At 47.1% G+C, this 21,353-nt stretch overlaps 1 protein-coding gene across 21 annotated transcripts in view; it reads left to right on the forward strand.

Annotated features, from left to right (window-relative positions):
* LOC106588461 (microtubule-actin cross-linking factor 1, isoforms 1/2/3/4/5) overlaps positions 1-21,353 on the forward strand; it is a 278,087-nt gene that overhangs the window by 240,690 nt on the left and 16,044 nt on the right. For 20 of the 21 annotated variants that reach the window (XM_082969975.1, XM_082969977.1, XM_082969979.1 and 17 more), the window contains 32 exons: positions 233-403; positions 1,346-1,512; positions 1,816-1,975; positions 2,946-3,272; positions 3,442-3,526; positions 3,727-3,953; positions 4,174-4,380; positions 4,783-5,010; positions 5,530-5,748; positions 6,040-6,243; positions 8,240-8,465; positions 9,352-9,578; positions 12,546-12,668; positions 12,819-12,920; positions 13,160-13,261; positions 13,508-13,681; positions 14,075-14,230; positions 14,582-14,779; positions 15,148-15,276; positions 15,589-15,777; positions 16,226-16,381; positions 16,710-16,916; positions 17,062-17,181; positions 17,354-17,523; positions 17,844-18,003; positions 18,265-18,459; positions 18,734-19,006; positions 19,116-19,304; positions 19,411-19,522; positions 19,775-19,932; positions 20,165-20,327; positions 21,116-21,270. In XM_082969975.1, the coding sequence (XP_082826101.1) occupies positions 233-403; positions 1,346-1,512; positions 1,816-1,975; positions 2,946-3,272; positions 3,442-3,526; positions 3,727-3,953; positions 4,174-4,380; positions 4,783-5,010; positions 5,530-5,748; positions 6,040-6,243; positions 8,240-8,465; positions 9,352-9,578; positions 12,546-12,668; positions 12,819-12,920; positions 13,160-13,261; positions 13,508-13,681; positions 14,075-14,230; positions 14,582-14,779; positions 15,148-15,276; positions 15,589-15,777; positions 16,226-16,381; positions 16,710-16,916; positions 17,062-17,181; positions 17,354-17,523; positions 17,844-18,003; positions 18,265-18,459; positions 18,734-19,006; positions 19,116-19,304; positions 19,411-19,522; positions 19,775-19,932; positions 20,165-20,327; positions 21,116-21,270 (5,679 nt within the window). The remainder of the gene's footprint in view (positions 1-232; positions 404-1,345; positions 1,513-1,815; positions 1,976-2,945; positions 3,273-3,441; positions 3,527-3,726; positions 3,954-4,173; positions 4,381-4,782; positions 5,011-5,529; positions 5,749-6,039; positions 6,244-8,239; positions 8,466-9,351; positions 9,579-12,545; positions 12,669-12,818; positions 12,921-13,159; positions 13,262-13,507; positions 13,682-14,074; positions 14,231-14,581; positions 14,780-15,147; positions 15,277-15,588; positions 15,778-16,225; positions 16,382-16,709; positions 16,917-17,061; positions 17,182-17,353; positions 17,524-17,843; positions 18,004-18,264; positions 18,460-18,733; positions 19,007-19,115; positions 19,305-19,410; positions 19,523-19,774; positions 19,933-20,164; positions 20,328-21,115; positions 21,271-21,353) is intronic. The other variant, XM_082969974.1, reaches the window with a different exon arrangement.

Here is a 21,353-nt window from a genome sequence, read left to right on the forward strand (position 1 = left end):
ATCTGTCTGTCTGTGTAATGGTATGTCTGTGCTGATGTTTGTGCTCTGGTTTGTGTGTGTGCGCGTGCATGCGCTTGTCTGACTGACCTATGCATATTTATGTGTTGCGTTAGTTTGGCGTGTGCGACTGGAAGGATGGGTTTCTATGGAATCAGGTTTCTGGCTTTGCATGTATACCTGTCCATGTCAACAGTCATTGTCCCCCTCACTCACTGAATTGTTCCTTGACCAGGTTGCAGAGCGCATTGCCCAGTTGCAGGAAGCCCTGTTGCATTGTGGGAAGTTCCAGGATGCCCTGGAGCCTCTTCTGAGCTGGCTGAGTGACACAGAGGAGCTGGTAGCCAATCAGAAGCCCCCGTCGGCCGAATACAGAGTGGTCAAGGCCCAGATCCAGGAACAGAAGGTGAGGGGAGAAAGGGATGAGTGGAGAAAGGGATGATGGATGAGTATCGATGGAGAGAGCGGCATTTTTTATTTCAATACCAAGTATTTTCCCTCTGTCATATACACAGTCATTATGACTGAGAATTTACTGGCAATTAGAGACATCTGGTTCCTAGATTTGGGTAAAATGAGCTTAATAAGAACTTTTATTCATATATTTGCACTTTTATTTATTCATCGACAATAATAGAATTGGCTATTAGTGTTATTCAGTTGTCCTTATTTCCACATTGAAACATTTAACACATGAAAGGGGGAAACACCCACACACCTAATTATCTGGGTCTTTTGGCAGAGGAAAAGCCCAATTTGACAGTCTGCCAGTCTGGTTGGCATACAACACACCAATTCACAGAGATGACTGATTACAATGGTTTTTCAGAGGAACCGAGAGGCAGAAAAAAACAATGCCTGCTCTCCCTGTTTCTGACACACTTCCCGTGTTTGTGTGTCGAGGAGCACGGCGGATTCAGCCACTCCACTCAGTCATACGTGTCTACATCCGCCACTGAAAGTAGAGCCTCAGTGTGAGGGTCAGTGGGGAGCAACCTGGAGATGAGTGTCATTTACCGGGGGCCCGTTCAACGTCACTGAACAGTTATGAATGGGTTCAGAAAGGGAAGTACTGCCAAATTGAACTACTACTCATAGTGAACGTCCTCAAAACAAGTGGCTTGGTATTTGAGATACTGTATTGTTGAGGAACACTACAAAACATTGTGGTATTGAATGTGAAGTATGTTGTAACTTATCTTACCAACTGCTTAACGCAGAAATCCTAGAAGCAGCAACTCTTCTGGTCTGGAATATACCCCTAACCCTAGCATACATACAGAACAAACATTATGAGTTGGTATTATTTGTGGTGTTGAACGGACCTTCGGTGTATCTCGTTTTCCAGCTGTTACAAAGACTACTGGACGACCGCAGAGCCACTTTCCAGATGATCCAGGGAGAGGGAGAGAGGATCGCAGCCACGGCCGAGACACAGGACAGAGACAAGATCCAGAAGCAGCTGGAGAGTCTGGGAGAGAGATGGGGCGAGCTGCTGGAGAAAGCCAGGGCAAGGTAACGTAGCTTATTGCATGGACGCGCTACACATAGGAATTGATAGAACCTGTCCTCCTCCAATCATGTACATGCACCACAGTCAGAGAATACATACACACTCAACACCACATTTGAAGACTCTTACACATGCGTGGTGTACACAAGCGTGGACCCAAACACACACTAGCCTACCTATGCATTACCGCTACTTCCGTACACAACCCTGACTATCACATCTGACTGCTTATTTGGATCCACGATGAGACATTGATATACGAAGGCGACCCAAACGCACTGTCCCTCCTCCTCTCCCCGCTGCAGGCAGTGCCAGTTGGAGGAGCTGCAGACGCTGGCACTCCAGTTCCACGAGGCGGTGGAGCCTCTAGGAGAGTGGCTGAGTGCCACCGAGAGACGCCTGAGCACCGCCGAGCCCATGGGAACCCAGACTTCCAAGATCACCCAGCAGATTACGAAACACAAGGTAACGTGGATGACGGTGTCACAAGGTAACGTGTCCCTCGCGATACATGGGTTGTGTTTAAGTCCCTGGAATGAAACTAGGGAGAGAAGAGGATGGTGCCATACTGACCAACTGGTTACTGTCCAATGAGAGCGAGAGAAAGGGAACCTCAAGCTCAACCATTTTCCCCTCATCGTTTTTGATATGATTTGTTATGATTTCAGTATTATATTTCATTGAACCTTTTTTTTTGTTCATGATTTTATGTTGTCGTTCATGTAAGTTTTCATGTATATTTAGCATTCATGGCCATTCCTTATGATTTATGGCCATCCCTTATGATTCATGGCCATTCCTTATGATTCATGGCCATCCCTTATGATTCATGGCCATTCCTTATGATTCATGGCCATTCCTTATGATTCATGGCCATTCCTTATGATTCATGGCCATTCCTTATGATTCATGGCCATTCCTTATGATTCATGGCCATCCCTTATGATTCATGGCCATTCCTTATGATTCATGGCCATTCCTTATGATTCATGGCCATTCCTTATGATTCATGGCCATCCCTTATGATTCATGGCCATTCCTTATGATTCATGGCCATCCCTTATGATTCATGGCCATCCCTTATGATTCATGGCCATTCCTTATGATTCATGGCCATCCCTTATGATTCATGGCCATTCCTTATGATTCATGGCCATCCCTTATGATTCATGGCCATCCCTTATGATTCATGGCCATTCCTTATGATTCATGGCCATCCCTTATGATTCATGGCCATCCCTTATGATTCACGGCCATCCCTTATGATTCACGGCCATCCCTTATGATTCATGGCCATCCCTTATGATTCATGGCCATTCCTTATGATTTCTCATCTGTATGCTCTCATTTTCTTTTATTTGTTGTTCTGTTCTCCCTCCTCTCTCCTTCACCCCCCCCCCCCCCCCCATCACCCTCTCTACACACACCACCCCAGGCCGTCCAAGAGGCCGTCTCCTCTCGAGGAGCCGAGGTCGACCGCCTCCAGGCCCTCGGCCAATCCTTGGCGCCCCTCAGCTGCGCGGCCGACCGCGATTGGCTGGGGGAGCGCGTGGGGGCGGTGCGGCTAGGCCACTCGGAGCTCAGTGATTGGTGCCAACGCAGGGCCGTCATGCTGGAGCAGGCCCTGGCCAATGCCCAGCTGTTTGGGGAGGATGAGGTGGAGGTGCTCAACTGGCTGGCTGAGGTGGGCCAGCGGCTGGGACAGGTGTCGGTGCAGAGCTACCAGCCGGGGGTCCTCACCCAGCAGCACAAGCACACACTGGTACGATACTGTGGTTTGGAGAGGGAGTCGCTATTCATTAACACACAGTGGTAGGGCACTACCGCAGGGAGTATTGGATTGGCTAAGTACTATCTAGACATTGAGTAGCACTATGAATGACTCTCTCTATAGGATGTTCATTCTATTTTCTCTCCCCTTCACCCATCAGTCTCTGAATGAAGAGATAGTGAGCAGGAAGAAGCAGGTTGACCAGGCCATCAAGAACGGACAGGCCCTGCTCAAGCAAACCACAGGTACAGTACAACCTCGAACTCTGGATACTACGGATTCTCCCTTCCCTGATTCTGGACCAGCTCTCCAGTAGCCCGCTTCTAACCATCTCCATCACCAGCCAAATAGCCAGAACTGTTCCTGGACCTGTCGTTATAAAGGCATATGATAACCACGGAGCCTGTATTCCACTGACTCTTGGTCTGTTGTTTTACCCCTGTAGGTGAGGAGGTTCTGCTGATCCAGGAGAAGCTGGACGGTATCAAGTCTCGCTACGCTGAGATGACGGGCGGGAGCAGCAAAGCCCTCCGCACACTGGAGCAGGCCCTGCAGCTGAGCACGCGATTCGCCAGCGCCCACGACGACCTCAACCAATGGCTGGACAAGGTGGAGGCGGAGCTCAACGTCATGGAGCCCGACGCCACGCCGGCCTATCAGGACAGACAGAAGGTTTTCTTAACAGTTTATTACACAGATATGCTGTGAATATATAACATATTCTGTGTGAATAGATTTACAGTCTGCGATATTTCCAGATGTTCAGTGGTCATTTCAATGAATGACATACCCATTGTTTCTTAAATAATTCCTTATTCCTTATTCCCCAACTGTAGCTTAAGTAGGACTTATATCTTGAGTTGAAGATACTCGATCTGTGTGTGTCTCCCAGGAGCTGAAGTGTGTGTCAGCGGAGAAACGTCTGGTTTTGGACACGGTCAACGAGGTGGGCAATGCCCTCTTAGACCTGGTGCCCTGGCGTGCCCGCGAGGGTCTGGACCGCCTGGTGGCGGACGCCAACCAGCGCTACCGAACGGCGGCCGAGACCATCACCCAGCGGGTAAAGCTGGTACAGGCTGCCATCCAGAGGTCACAACAGGTACTGCAATGTGACAAAATCTAATAAGGGACACCGTTAGTACTTCATTGAGCACTGGCTGCTGAGTGCATTCAGGGTTCATATTTACAGTGCATGATGGTGTTGATAGCTAAAGGTAGGGCTAATTGTAGAAGTTCATGATTTGAATAGTTTTTATTTTCATGTCTTCTCTGGCTCTATGGTGGGTAGAAGTCATCCATGAGGTTTCTGTGCCCGTTGTTAACAAAAGGATGATGCGAATGTTGTGGCATTTCCCTCTGGTCTTCTCTTGGCGGGAGGAGGCTGCGTGTCATGCTAACCAGCTAACGCTACTGTGAATGCTAAATAACGCATCATTTTCTCAGTCAGTATGGGGAGGCTGTGTGTGCCGGTGCTAACTGTGTGCATCTCTCTGTGCCTCAGTATGAGGAGGCGGTGGACGCGGAGCTGACCTGGGCTGGGGAGACGGAGAGGAAGCTGTCCTCCCTGGGTCCTCTGAGTCTGGAGCCTGATGTCACCGTGGCCCAGCTACAGGTCCAGAGGGCCTTCAATATCGACATCATCCGACACAAAGACACCGTAGACCAGCTACTCCACACCAGGGACGACATCCTGGAGACCTGCAGCGACCAGCAGAGAGACGCTCTGGTGGTGAGGAGAGATGGATGAAGGGGGGTTTGGGGAGAGTGAAAGAGGACAGAGAAATGCAGGGAGTTCGAGAGAAGGGTAAAAGGCTTCCAAACAGCCCGAGAGGACTTTTGTAACATATAAACAATGGCCAATTCAAGAAAAGTTCATTCACAGGAAAATCAAACGACGTGATGGACGTTTTATTATAATATTGTTAAATATTATAAACAAGGAGGGGAGTATTGTGTTTTGGGCTCGATATATAAATCAAATGAAATGAAATGTATGTATAAAGCCCTTCTTACATCAGCTGATATCTCAAAGTGCTGTACAGAAACCCAGCCTAAAACCCCAAACAGCAAGCAATGCAGGTGTAGAAGCACGTATAAATATATATAAATAGGCAAATACTCTTGTATTTTGTGCTTGAAGTAAAACGGAACAACAATAGTACACAAAATAGGAAATATTCCAGTCATTTTTGCCTAGTTACCAAATGTGAACCATTTTAACCCCTTATCCTCCCCACTCTCTCCTCAGGAGAAGACTGACTCACTGTCTGCCCGCTACGAGGCGGTGAGCCAGCAGCACCAGGAGCGTTTCTCAGCTTTGGAGCAGGCCCAGGTCCTGGTGGCCCGTTTCTGGGAGACCCAGGAGGACCTGGAGCCCTGGCTGGGGGAGACGGAGACACTTATCGCACAGCTGCCCCCACCCGCCATCGACACTGAGGCCCTGCGTCTACAACAGGAGCAGATGAGGGTGAGGAGAGAGTGATGGAGGCAGAAGGGGGGGAGGAGAGGGAGTAGTGGAATGGGAGTAGGCTATAAGCACTGTATTTGAACTAATGTCCTCGTGAAAAGATGTATCATGTCGAATGAGTTCCTAGCACTTATACTTTTTAGCATTTACCTTCTTCATTTCCCCCTCTCTTTCTCGGTCTGTGTGGTACTCGAACTCTACCACTCTTTCAATCGCACTATCCATCTCCCTCCTTCCTTATTCTACACTCATTCTGCCTCTCCTTTCTTTCTCCCTCCGTCCCTCCTCCAGCTCCTGAGGGAGTCCATAGCGGAGCACAAGCCCCACATCGACAAGCTGCTGAAGATCGGCCCCCAGCTGGCCGCTCTGAGTCACCAGGAGGGGGCCACGGTGAGGAAGCGCTACAGCGACGCCGAGAAACGCTACGTGGCCATCAAGGAGGTCGTCAAGGGTCGCGCCACCACCCTGGATGAGGCTGTGTCTCAGTCTGCCCAGGTATGGTTTCGTAAAGTGAATTTCAAATCGGTTCGTAGCTCGAAAGGGTGTCGGGTGTCGAAGCTTGTGTCTGCCGACTGCTGCCTCAATACAACCGAACTACGGCGTCCATATGAGGAAATCGAATGACTTCTTTATATGGATGCCGTAAGCCGTGTTGTATCCATATTTGGAGTCTTCAGATTTCCTAATCTGGATGCCATACTTACAAGCTAGCTGCTAATGGCATGATGAGTTCATTGTGCACTTCCACTCCTCTTCCACTAGAGGGTGGTGTGGTATTAGCCATTGGGTGTAGTGTAGTGGTATTTCTGGGACCAATGCTCAAACTAGGATGGCGTACTGGACTCTTTACTTGGAACTGTTGTGGCACTTTTTGCTAATTTCCATAAAAGGAATGGAAGAGAACTTATTCTTGAGCTCCAAGAAATGGTGGTGGTGGTGGTGGGGGTGGTGGTAGTAGTAGTAGTAGTAGGTATTTGCTAAACTACACAGCTTCTTGCTACGCTTGTAGTAAAAAAAAATGGTTACATACAACTCGCTTTTCCTATTTCTATTTCCATAAGTAACATTCACATTTTATTTCAATAGTTGCTCTCTCATAACACCAAATTTCATAAATCATGAGCCACCATTGATTATCGCTGAGGGCGAAGCTGACTGTTGCTGCTTTTGATATCGCTTGTCCAGTGTGTGTGCATGTCATTGATCTAACACAATGTATTGTTTCTCCACCTCCCATCCCTTCCCTAATGGACCATATCATCCACTCCTCCTCTCTATGCATCCCTCTCTCTCTTTTCATCCCTCCAAAAACGACCAACCTCCATACCTCTCTCTTCCTCCCTTGTGCCTTACACCCCCCCCTTGCCTCCCCCTCTCCTTGCACTCCCCCTTCCTTCCATCCCTCCCTCCCTGGTTTGCTCCATCCCTCCATCCTGCCTCTCACTCATTGTGGGTGTGCTGTATGTGTTGACCCACCGTCTCCTCCATCCGTCGTCACTTCTCACGGCAATCACCCAGCTGGTAGAGGTAAGACCACCGACTGACCGACCACAACGTGACTTACTAGCCATAGTACTGACTCCCATGTATTGACACCAAATGGCACAACTTGCAGAAATGTGTTTGTTAGTTATTAGAATTCCTTCCTGCGTGAACCTTGTGTCTAGGCTCAGACAACCCGCTCTAACTCCCAAGTATACTTTGTCCGATGCCTCTCCTCTTTCCCAGTTAGTGTGTTTTGATATGTTTGGCAATTGGCAACTCGAGGTATGCCCTCTTCTCTGTTCCGGTCCATGTTACTCATTTTGACATTGCTCAAATGCAGTTATTTACCAAAAAACGTCCATATAAGCTTTATCAACAACCACTTAGTGAGGCTGTGGCAATAATGTGTGCTGACTGAAAGTTGGGCACAGTATTCCTAACTAAGTCAACTTTATTCATGTATAGTAAATACATCTATAGTACTCCCACATCTCATGCCCCTCCAAGTATCCAAAATGACATGGTATTTTTTGGTAAGATCTCTGCGTTTTCAAAATGTCACCGCTCCCCTCCGTATGCATATAAATGTATGTATAATAAGAAGAACAAATCCTTAGTCTCTGCATGGTCAATCCGACGTCTGCAGTGGCCGTACAGTATTTACTGCCATACAACCTCTGCAGAAGTCAGGGCTTTCATACTTCTTGAGCTTCGCAGAGCTGTTGTGAAGGAAGTGGTCAAGGAAATGAGTTTGTGTTTATTGAGGACCTACCGTCAACCAATCATGTCAATGCGGAGCTTAACGGGAGCCCTCTGCGTTGTTACAAAAACTGGGAGGCGCACAGCATCGCCGCACGGAGCTCGATTTGGCTTTCGGAGGCTCCGCGATGACATCACACCCTCCGTACGGCGCCTCCGGACAGCATTGCCGGATCAAGCCTAAATCATCGATTAGCCGCACTACCCACCTCCTCTTCTTAAAACCCTTTCTCTCTTCTCCTCCCAGTTCCACGACAAGATGGACCCCCTGCTGGAGACCCTGGAAGGGGCCGTGCAGCGCCTCCGATCCCCTCCTCCCGTGGCAGCGGAGGCAGATAAGATCCGGGAGCAGCTGGCCGACCACAAGGCAACGGGGCTGGAGCTGGACAAACTGCTGCCCTCCTTCTCGGCCCTGTGTGCCCGCGGCGAGGAGCTCATCAGTAGAGCAGCCCACGACGACCCTGCCGCTCAGGGTAGGTGCCTGAAACGCACAAAGATAGAGAGACCTTACTGTGTACCTACTGTGTACACACCAACATCACATACGTCTCACACACACTCATACACAATGACTCATACACAAGAGACTGTTACTCATAAGAGCGGCAGGTACCTTGGACTTGAAGAGCATTGGGCCTGTAAACAAAAGGTTGCTGGTTCAAAACCCAAAGCCAATTAGGTGAAAATCTGTCGTTTTACCCTTGAGCAAGGCACTTAACCCTAATTGCTCCTGTAAGTCGCTCTGGATAAGGGCGTCAGCTCAATGACTCCAATATAAGGAGAGTGACTAAAACAATGCATGCTCACATCGACACAGTACTACAATGATCCCACTGACAAACCTGATTGGTCTCATTTTTATTTTATGTTTTATAAATAAAAATCAGATGCCCAGAAACAAAAAGGCGCAGATTCACAAACGCGTGACCTTTTTGATGACTCCCAGCACACATGGCGACTGCGCCCCCGCCTCAAAGCCCTCCAGCTTTGACACGCCCCGTCCGCGTCCATTTCTCAGTACATCACTTCATAACTATGAATGAGTGCTCTGTGCAGTGGGAGTGGGAGTGTAGCCCACTGACTGGCTCTAAAAGACCACTTGTTGAGAGCAAGTCACTAGCTGGCCATGCTAGAAGGGTCAAAAGCAGCAATAACATCAGAAATGATAAGCTATTTGTCGTAATGGTTAGGTTCAGGGCTACAATAATTAATAATAACTCCTCTTCGTATAATTCCTCCGTCCATCTCCACAATGCTAATCGCATATAGTGACAACTCTGTCCTTTCAAGCGTGGACAAATAACACCACGCTTCCCGATTCATTCCCACCTCTCCCACCGCCCTCTTTCCCCCTCCCAGCCGTGCGTTCCCGTCTGCTGCGCCTGCGCTCCCTGTGGGATGAGATCCGGCAGAGGGCTGAGGAGCGGGAGGGGAAGCTGACGGACGTCTTGGACCTGGCTGGGAAGTTCTGGGCCGACATGGCGGCGCTACTGAGCACGCTCCGTGACTCGCAGGACATCGTCAGGGAGCTGGAGGACCCCGGGGTGGACCCCTCACTCATCAAACAGCAGATAGAGGCGGCAGAGGTACGTGTGGAGAGGGGGATGGAGGGTTACAGAGAGAGAGAGGAGAGGAGAGGATAATGGTTATAGAAAGACAGGGGGATGAGAAAAGTGGAAGAGAAAGATACGGAGGCATAGAGCATGTTTGTAGCAACAATATTGCATTTGCCAAGTATTCAGACCACTCAACTTTTTCTACATTTTTGTTACCTTACAGCCTTATTCTAAAATGGATTAAATACACATTTTTCCTCATCAATCTACACACAATACCCCACAATGACAAAACTAAAACAGTTTTTTTAGACATTTTTGCAAGTATTCAGACCCTTTGATATGAGACTCGAAATGTAGCTGTTTCCATTGATCATCCTTGAGATGTTTCTACAACTTGGAGTCCACCTGTGGTAAATTCAATTGATTGGACATGATTTGGAAAGGCACACAGCTGTCTATATAAGGTCCCAGAGTTAACAGTGCATGTCAGAGCAAAAACCAAGCCATGAGGTCGAAGGAATTGTCCGTAGAGCCCCGAGACAGGATTGTGTCGAGGCACAGATCTGGGGAAGGGTACCAAAACATTTCTGCAGCACTGAAGGTCCGTAAGAACACATTGGCCTCCATCATTCTTAAATGGAAGAAGTTTAGAACCACCAAGACTCTTCCTAAAGCTGGCCGTCCAGCCAAACTGAGCAATCGGAGAAGGGCCTTGGTCAGGGAGGTGACCAAGAAGGTATTTTGTGTAGATTGATGAGGGAAAAATAATTAAATCAGTTTTCAAATAAGGCTGTAATGTGACAAAAGTAAGGGGGTCTGAATACTTTCCAAATGCACTGTACAAGGAAAGCATAGCAAGATATTCAGACGTTCAAATGTGGAGGAATAAAGGCTCGAGGTAGAAATATGGGATAAAACAGCACCGAGAGAGGTGGGGGGGTAAGAAAAAGAGTATATTAAGGAGTAGTGAAGATAAAGAGGAGAAATGTGAAGGAATGGTACTAGCATGCTAGTAGCTATGTAACAGTCTCTAGCTTCTGTTTGAAACATGCAATATTTACTGTAGCAGTGGTGTAAAGTAACTAAGTAAAAATACTTTGAAGTACTACTTGTGTATTTTTGGGGTTTATCTGTACTTTACTTTACTATTTATATATCTGACAACTTTTACTCCACTACATTCCTACAGAAAATATATACTTTTTACAATTGATAATTCTGCTGTTCTCCCGTACTGTACATTTCCCCTTACACCCAAAAGTACTCTTACGAATGCTTAGCAGGACAGGGAAATGGTCCAATACACACACTTATCAAGAGAACACATGGTCATTCCTACTGCCTCTGATCTGGCGGACTCACTAAAAAACAAATGCTTCGTTTGTAGAGCGAGGTGGATGTGCCCTGGCTATATCCGTTAAATAAATACAAAACAATAATAATCGTGCTGTCTGGTTTGCTTTATGTAAGGAATTTGAAAGGATTTATAGAAGTTACTTTTGGTACTTAAGTATATTTTTGTATTGTCTTTTACTTTTGATAATTAAACCCTTACACTGGTGGAGATTGGCTTATAAGGATAGGGCCAAATTGTAATGTTTCTAACAGAAGAACTGTAAAAATCATATGCATGACCATGGTAGCAATTGAAAGGGACCGCTTTAGAGATTACGGGGAAATGATCATACCCAAGGTGAGGACACAACAGTTCACCTCACACAAGACTGAATCCAAACATCACAGTAGATTATTTGACTGTACACTAGATCTTAACTGTACTTTTCGCAGGAAAACACACAATAAGAATATTCATTGAAATTCTGGAGTTGGTCCATGATAAGAATAAACAATTGACAAGGGTTTGAGTGAGAGGTCTAACTGGTTTCTCAGAGTTGTCGCACACCTCTCTGAACTGTGCACAGTTCCTAAGTAATTTCAATGCACTTTTATGACTCAAGGAAAGAGCATTCAACTAGCTGTGCCATTGAGGAACTGAAGCAAGCACACTTGTGTTTTGTTTGTTTGGAACACACCCTTGCATCCCCACCATCACACAATTACTGTTTATGCAATCCCAAAAAATCACAATCTAGGTCAGGTGGGCATCATTTGAAAGCTTATTCTATTGCCAACATTGCTAGCTAAGTTAAAATATGATCTTCCACTGTTAGGCTTTCAAAAGGCACGTCTGACAAACGGATTTTAATTGTGGTGTACGTAGAGTGAGTGTTCCGCGGCTAATTGTCTTCGTGATGCGACAAACGGGCTGATTCTGTCCATGACAACCCAGGCTATAACGCATATCGATCATAAACATTGATACTGTAAATGACATGGGTTTTCAAATATGGAAATGTGAAGTGCACGTTTGGACCCGTGGGTGTGCGGTTTGCTTGTGTTTATTTGGATCCCCATTAGCTTTTGCAGAAGCGTCAGCTACTCTTCCTGGGGACGTGAGTATGACATCAACGTGGCATTTAATATAACGTCTCGTCTTTCAGAGGACATCCGCCTCCTCTCCGTTTGCAGCCGTTCCCTCACTCAGACAACAACTCATGTGCAAAAGTAGTCCAATCAGAGGGTGGGATCGGGGCGTCGTCTTTTTCAACCAGTATACTGGCTGGCAGGAGCTGTGAGTGGAAAGGGCTATGTATATTCTAAACCAAATACTTTGACTTTTTCTCAAGTAGTATTTTACTGAGTGACTTTCACTTTTGAATCATTTTCTATTTGTTCTTTTACTCAAGTATGACAAGTGGGTACTTCTTCCACCGCTGTACTTTTTATTTATTTTTTATTTCACCTTTATTTAACCAGGTAGGCTAGTTGAGAACAAGTTCTCATTTACAACTGCGACCTACAACTGCGTACTGTAGTTAGCTCAGAGGTAGGAAGGGGAGAGAATATGCAGAGGTAGTTACTGATGAGTGGAATGACTGTTGGGTTATCTGATCTGTCCAACTATGCCGTCTGTGTGTCTGTCTCTCTCATCAGGCGATCAAGGCCGAGACAGACGGGCTGAGGGAGGAGCTGGAGTTTGTACGAACCCTTGGGGCTGACCTCATCTTCGCCTGCGGAGAAACAGAGAAGCCTGAGGTCAAGAAGACCATCGACGAGGTGAGAAGAGTACAGGATAGCAACCAACTTTAAGAACATAATCATTAATGGCCTCGGTGCATGGTGTTTTCTGACGACATTTTCTGTTGCTCTTTTTATTGCGTTTGTTATCTTCCGTGATCTTCTTCCTTCGCTCTATCCGTTTCTCAGATGAATGCCGCCTGGGAAGGCCTGAACCGGACTTGGAGAGAGAGGATGGAGAGGTTGGAGGAGGCCATGACGGCTTCTGTGCAGTACCAGGATACATTGCAGGTCAGTGTCCCAGAATGCATCGCTGTTTCAGCTCAGTATGTCAGATAGTTAAATAATCTGGTATTTATTGCACAAGTTCTTTAGGAAAAAAAATGTTTAATGGAAATGTAAATCTGTCATGAAGGAGAGGAAGTGTCAGAACCTTGATCGCCATTATACTTTGTAGAAGTTAGATTTGACGTGTGTGTGTGTGTGTGTGTGTGTGTGTGTGTGTGTGTGTGTGTGTGTGTGTGTTGCAGAGCATGTTTGACTACCTGGACAACGCAGTGATCAAGCTGTGTGACATGTCCACTGTGGGCACTGATCTGGGAACTGTCAAACAGCAGATCGAAGAGCTCAAGGTTTGAATCATAATCGATTTTTGTCATGTAGCTTTGATATAGATGGTGTACTTACTCTATTCCAATATGTTTTTATCATCCTACAAATATTTATAATATTTATTGTTCTTAAAAAAAACGGTTTTGACGACAAGATAACATTCTCGGTAAGTCAAAAATACGCTCTTGGTTAAAAAAAAGTGAACTATCACTTTAATGATAAGCAAACAGCGAGTGCAGGCCTGAATCCTCTCCTCCTGTGAGCAGCAGTACAAGGTGGAGGTGTACCAGCAGCAGATAGACATGGAGAAGCTGTGCCACCAGGGGGAGCTGCTGCTCAAGAAGGTCTCGGACCAGACCGACAGAGACATGATCCAGGAGCCCATCACGGAGCTCCGACACCTCTGGGACAACCTGGGGGACAAGATCACTCACAGACAGGTACACAAACTATGCATTGACTTGTTGCGTCCAGTGGCACCTTAACTATTGTACAGGAGGGGCAGTAGCTACAGTAGCTCTGCTGCCCCTCTCTAAATAAACGGCTTCAGACCTCCAGTCCTCTGGAACTCAAACTCACTGTCGGCTAATAGCGCTACATTGTTATAGGGAACCCTATATTTGCCAAATCAACTTTGTCAGTTACCCACATAGAAATAAGGATTCTCTTTCTATGGTTACACATGCATAATATATTCTACCATTACAAGTTGTTGTGATGATATTCAAATGAATTGCCGCTTCAGATATGTACAATAGATTACAGATTGCAACGCAATTCAGTGTTACGTGATTAACGAAGAAGCGCTGTTTTCCCCGTTCTGTTTCCTACAGCATAAGTTGGAGGGTGCTCTCCTGGCTCTAGGTCAGTTCCAGCATGCCTTGTCTGAGCTGCAGTCCTGGCTGAGTCACACCCACGCCACCCTGGACACGCAGAGACCCATCAACTCTGACCCCAAGGCCATCGAGATAGAACTGGCCAAGCACCACGTACGTCTACCCCTCTACAGCGTTCCCTTCCACACTCTTACCCAGCACTCCTTTTCTTCTTTCATTTCTAGACATGGCCAGTTTCCGAGACCCATATTAAGCCAATCCTGGACTAAAAAGCACTTTCAATGGAGATTCTCCATCAGGAAAACGGCTTTATTAGTCTACCTCCACCTCGCTCACCGCTTCTCAATCTCCCCTCCATATCAGCCTCACTTCTGTTATTTTTCCTTATAGATTATGCATGGCAGCCATTTTGTGCCAGAACGCTTGCTTCACATCAGTTATTGCGCTGGAGAAGTGTAACCAACACACCCTCCCTCCATCTCTCCCTCCCTCGCTCTCTTTCAGGTGCTGAGGAACGACGTGCTGTCCCATCGGTCCACGGTGGAGACGGTGAACGCGGCGGGGGCTGAGCTGCTGGAGTCCAGTCCCGGGGACGAGGCCAACCACCTCCGCGACCAGCTGGACCACCTCAACCGCGGCTGGGAGAACCTGCTACTCAAGACCCAGGACCGACAGAAACTACTGGAGGCCGCACTGCACCAGGTAGGAAGGATGCAGGAGGAGTGGGCAGGGAAGAGTTGTACAGTATGAGTACTGTTTAACTGAACTGAACTGAACTAAGCGAAAAGAAAGAATGAAACCATTTCTATCCATTTTGTCTTACCCCTCCCTGTAATTATATTTATATATTACGGGTTTCCAACTTGTACAAATAAGATTATCAGGTCTCCCTAGAAAAATGTGTTCTTTCCTAGTTAAGTAACAGTTTAAACATTGTACTTAATCTTAATTAAGCTAAAACCACGGGGCAAGTGAATGAACGACACAGTAGCACTGCCATTAACGCACAACTCATGACTTCCTCTCTTGTTCCTGCTTTCCTCTTCCCCTCCTTGTCCCTCGTTCCCCAGGCGGAGGGTTTCCATGGTGAGCTAGAGGAGTTCCTGCAGTGGCTGAGGAGGACAGAGAGCCAGCTGTCTGCCGCCAAACCCACAGGTGGCCTGCCTGAGACGGCCCGGGAGCAGCTGCAGCAGCACCTGGTAATACTGGGGATACATTCTATGATACTGCAGCCTGCCAATTCATACACTAGATATGATGTGATGGAGAAAACACATGCTAATGGAGATGCATGTTATGACACTGCACCCTGGCCATACATACACTAGATGATGTACAATACTCATTCACTGTACAATCTACGATCTAATCTGTATATAAGTTGTTTTTAACCATGTGTAACAGGTGTGTTAGGTTATGTATTATGCATGTCTATGTAACACCTGTTGTTATTGGGTGGATCCTCAAAGTATCAAATTCCTTTGGAAATATGTGTGTCTCTTTCTCTATAGGAGCTCCAGACCCAGTTGGCCCAGCGCGCCGAGCAGTACAACCGGCTGCTGGACGCGGGAGAGTCCATGTTGCTTTCCCGCGGGGGGGAGGAGGGTGGCCCCGGAGCTGGTACGACCCAGACCCAACAGAACTTGACCCTGCTGCAGAGCAAGTGGGCCAGCCTGAACACCAAGATGGACGACCGCAGGGTGAGAGAGAGGAACCTTCTGTTTAGATACATGAAGAGCTATGAGGAAGAGTTCCTTCTGATACTTATTTAAAAAACCCTGAAGAAGGCCAAAAGTCGAAACACTTTGGTTTTTACTTGTGGCAATAAAGAAGCTTTTTATTTACTTCCATTTTTCTCCAAAAGTTGCGGAATCTTCTCTCTAAGAGCTCCTTCAGAAAATGTCATTGTTGCGTAGCTTAGAGCTGAATGCTAATTTGAGAAACAAGCACCTAACGCAAAGTCATGAATATTTCATTTCTATATGTATATTTGAAGTGCTCCACTCGTGTATTTACTTAGTAGGTTTTAACTCAAACTAATACAATATACATTTTCAAAGCTCGACTATAAAAAACACTGTTTTACATAGAAGCTGTATCTATAACCATCAAACCTTTCACTGACTATTTTGCCCCCCCCCCCCCCAGGCGAAATTGGACGAGGCGGTGTCGCTGGCCACAGGATTCCAGTCCTCCCTCCAGGACACCATCAACTGGCTGACCCAGGCAGAGCAGACCCTCAACATGGCCCAGCCCCCCTCCCTCATCCTGGACACCGTCCTCTTCCAGATAGACGAACACAAGGTAGGCAGTTTAGGCACCGTGGAAGTATAGAGATCCTATGTTATGCGTGATTGACATTTATTTCTATGGTAGGTGGGGTTATATCGGTGAGTAGTTACCATGGAATAGAATGGAATATACTTGACTGTATTTTATATAAATGTAAGTTGACATTTTGCAGACTTTATACATTTCCCTTTTTGTTGGTATGTGCTGATCTGCATCTGCATGTACAGCTGAAGTCATGTCACCCAGAACCAAATCAGCTAATCAATTTAATGTTAAGGCTGTCACAAGGGACTTTATTCAACTGTAACACGCTCTCGGTCTCTCTCTGTTCCCCCCCCAGGTGTTTGTGAATGAGGTGAACACCCACAGGGAGCAGGTGCTGGCCCTGGAGAAGGCCGGCTCTCAGCTGCGTTTCGCCAGTATAAAGCAGGATGTGGTTCTGATCAAGAACCTGCTGCTGAGTGTTCAGGCCCGTTGGGACAAGCTGGTGCAGAGGTCCCTGGACCGTGGCAGACACCTCGACGAGGCCCGCAAGAGGGCCAAGCAGGTACCCTACTAGTACTGGTCCTTTTTACGGCATTCACCCTAACCAGTATGCAGCACCTGAATGGATGATATATGGCAGCCATTTTGTACCAGAATGCACACATCGGTTAGAGATGATGAACCAGTTTCTCTTGACCTCCTTCTAGTTCCATGAGGCGTGGAGGAAACTGTCTGACTGGCTGGAGGAGGCTGAGAGCCGGCTAGACTCAGAGCTGGAGATCTCCAACGAACCAGACAAGATCAAAGTACAACTGACCAAACACAAGGTGCAGTAGGAGTCTCACTTTAAAGCTCACTGCGTGGGTCTTACATGGAAATAATCGGGATCTGAGTGATACTCACAGACAACATATGAGGAGGCTGCCTAATCTAGATCCTCTTACCTGTACGACATGGTAACCTTAACTAAATCCCCCTCTCTCTCCTCCCGGCCCGAAGGAGTTTCAGAAGGCTCTGGGCTCGAAGCAGCCGGTGTATGACACCACAGTGAGGTCTGGTAAGGCCATGAGGGACAAGGCCATGCTGCCCGAAGACACCCAGAAACTAGACCACCTACTGGGGGAGGTCAGGGACAAGTGGGACACCGTTTGTGGGAAGAGTGTGGAGAGGTGAGGGGGGGAAAACTCCACGCCTAATGCTTTATTACAATGGCTATTATGGGACGGTTCTCCAACTCCAGTCCTGCAGAGCAACTGATTGTGCAGGTTTCTGTTCCAGTCCAGTAACGCACCCGATTCAGCTAATTCTGGTCCTGATTGAACCCCAGGATTATTGATTGATTATTTGAAACAAGCGTGTTGAAGCAGGCCTGGAACAAAACCTTGCAAACCCAGTAGCTCTCCAGGCCGCTGCCAAAATAGAATCCTTGATCATAAAAGCAAAGTTCATATAATGATAGCTACGTTTTCCTTCTCCGTCGCTCATCCAGGCAACACAAGCTGGAGGAGGCCCTGCTGTTCTCAGGTCAGTTTGCTGAGGCCCTGCAGGCCCTGGTGGACTGGCTGTACCGTGTAGAACCCCAGTTGGCTGAAGACCTGCCAGTCCACGGAGACCTGGACCTGGTCTCCAACCTCATGGACTCACACAAGGTATGTATTTATGTAACGACTATCGGTTACCATCGGTTATGTCAACAACAACAAAAAAATCCACCAAAAAGTCTATGCTTACATTGGCCCAGCGCCTCATTGCCCATTTAAATGTGAATTCTTATTTATCGAACATGTGGGGTAAAAATCATGTTTGACCCATTGGGGACTAATGTGCAGCAGTGTATATATTCATTCATATTTTACCCCCGTGTTCTATGTTTAGGTCAACACTATTTCCGTTTGGTTTTGTCTCCTCAGGCCTTCCAGAAGGAGTTAGGGAAGAGGACCACTAGTGTCCACGCCCTGAAGCGCTCAGCCAGAGAACTGATGGAGACGGGCCGCGACGACACCGCCTGGGTCAAAGTTCAACTGCAAGAGCTCAGCAACCGCTGGGACACAGTCTGTGCCCTGTCCGTCACTAAGCAGACCCGTCTCCAGCAGGCCCTCAAACAGGTCAGTTGGGAAGAAGAAGCCAAGGGGTTGTGCCATTTCTGTTTTTATGTATTAATACAATACTTGCAAGTTTTACAAGACTTAGAATTTTATGATCATTTAATGTAAAGATACAGATCATTTCAGTCCATCGTCTTTTCTTTCGTTAGCGCTGTCTGTGGAAGCGCAGTATAGCGTATAAAAGCTTCAACTGGGCTGCAAAAGCGCAATAAAACTGCAAACCTTTTTCTCTAGCCTTCTAATGATCCCTCCCTCTGTCATCCCTCTCTGTCAGGCGGAGGAGTTCCGCACGGCGGTGCAGCTGTTGCTGGAGTGGCTGTCGGAGGCGGAGCAGACGCTGCGTTTCCGTGGCGTGCTGCCCGAGGAGGCGGAGACTCTGCAGGCGCTCCTCCACACCCACCGGAACTTCATGGCCACGGTGGAGGAGAAGAGGACAGACGTGAACCGGGCAGCGGGCCAGGGCGAGGCCATCCTCACCGCGTGCCAGGCCGACTGCATCACCACCATCAAACACTGGATTACCATTATCCGCGCCCGCTTCGAAGAGGTAGGTTGGCTAGAGGGGGTAACGGGACAGGGATGTATAGAGAGAGAAATGGCCTGTTGGGCCATTTCAAGTATTTCTCCCATTTAATTGGTGCATTTTGCTTCAATAGGTCCTCACATGGGCCAAACAGCACGAGCAGCGTCTGGAGACGGCTCTGACAGAGCTACTCAACAACGCCACGCTATTGGAGGAGCTGTTGTCATGGCTGCAGTGGGCGGAGACCACCCTAGTCCAGCGTGACGGAGAGACCCTTCCACAGGACATCCCTCAGCTCAAAACACTCATCACAGAACACCAGGTGAGAGGAGTCTACTTTTCTCAAAACCCTCATTGGCTAAGTCACTATTATAATTGTTTTCACTCGTTCTGATTGGTTGTGTCTAATGCCAATCCATTGTTCCCAGGTGTTTATGGAGGAGATGACCCGGAAGCAGCCTGACGTGGACAAAGTGACCAAGACTTACAAGAGGAAACCAGCAGAGCCCCCTAGCAGCCTAGCTGAGAGGAGAGGAGCTCGTACGTCACCTTATTTGACCTCACAGAGATGCATTTATAATATGTTATATTGACTGCATATGTACCTAGAAATGCATAAGCAAAGATACAGTGGGTGCCTATCCCCCCCCAAACATTCACAGTCCATCCTGACTGACTTCACTGAAGGAGAAAAACAGTAAAAGTCACCGAAATATGATCGAACGTTCCATCGAGCATCATCAACATTCAAACCCATATAATACCCAGTAACCATGACACCTCTCCCTACAGGTAAAAACCAGCAGCAACAACAGCATCAACAGGCGGCGATGCAGGTCGCCGGGGGCAATCCCCGTCTGACCCAGCTCTGCTCAAGGTGGCAGCAGGTGTGGCTGCTTGCCCTCGACCGCCAGCGGAAGCTCAACGATGCCCTCGACAGGCTTGAAGAGGTACTGTATTGTAACAACATGATCTCCCCTATTAGAACCGTAGAGGGTTTGAGACCTGCATCACTGTCACGTTCGCTCCACTGGTTTCAAAAGGGGGATGTCTATGTTTGCAGGGTGTTTTTTTCCCCTCCTATATAGTGTCTTGTCAAAACAGACACAGGATTTCCTCAAAGGATATTGTATTGCTCTTCCTCATTTGTCTCACATTTCTGTTCGTTGTCTTTGTCCCCAGCTGAAAGAGTTTGCCAGCTTTGACTTTGACGTGTGGAGGAAGAAGTACATGCGCTGGATGAACCACAAGAAGTCGCGCGTCATGGACTTCTTCAGGCGCATCGACAAGGACCAGGACGGAAAGATCACTCGCCAGGAGTTCATCGACGGCATCCTGGCCTCAAGTATGTTCTTCAGAGCTGGCTACACGTTGTTAGCTCTGTTCTTTGCTCATAGCCTGCTCCAACTTAAACGCTAGTCAAGTCCTATGTCGTTCTGATAAGTCCTATATCTTGGTCATACAGTAAGTTCTATATCTTGGTGATAGTCCTATATCTTGGTGATAGTTCTATATTTTGGTCATACAGTAAGTCCTATATCTTGGTCATACAATAACTTCTATATCTTGGTGATAGTCCTATATCTTGGTCATACAGTAAGTCCTATATCTTGGTCATACAGTAAGTTCTATATCTTTGATAGTCCTATATTTTGGTGATTGGTCCTACATTTTGGTCATACAGTAAGTCCTATATCTTGGCGATTAGTCCTATATTGTGGTCATAAGTCCTATATCTTGGTCATAGAGTAAGTCCTATATCTTGGCGATTAGTCCTATATTGTGGTCATAAGTCCTATATCTTGGTCATACAGTAAGTCCTATATCTTGGCGATTAGTCCTATATTGTGGTCATAAGTCCTATATCTTGGTCATACAGTAAGTTCTATATCTTTGATAGTCCTATATTTTGGTGATTGGTCCTACATTTTGGTCATACAGTAAGTCCTATATCTTGGCGATTAGTCCTATATTGTGGTCATAAGTCCTATATCTTGGTCATAGAGTAAGTCCTATGTCTTGGCGATTAGTCCTATATTGTGGTCATAAGTCCTATATCTTGGTCATAGAGTAAGTCCTATGTCTTGGTTATTAGTCCTATATCGTTCCCTGACTGTTGGTGGTGTTGTGCAGAGTTCCCCACCAGCAGGTTGGAGATGACGGCGGTGGCAGACATCTTTGATCAGGACGGAGACGGTTACATCGACTACTACGAGTTTGTGGCGGCGCTACACCCCAACAAGGACGCCTACCGGCCCACCACCGACGCTGACAAGATAGAAGACGAGGTGAGGGAGACAGACACACACAGATATACCCACACATCATAAACGATACACACAACAACACTTATTTTGAATTACAAAGCTTG

This window comes from Salmo salar, chromosome 27 (assembly GCF_965601325.2).
Source record: "Salmo salar chromosome 27, fSalSal1, whole genome shotgun sequence".
Lineage (NCBI taxonomy): Eukaryota > Metazoa > Chordata > Actinopteri > Salmoniformes > Salmonidae > Salmo > Salmo salar.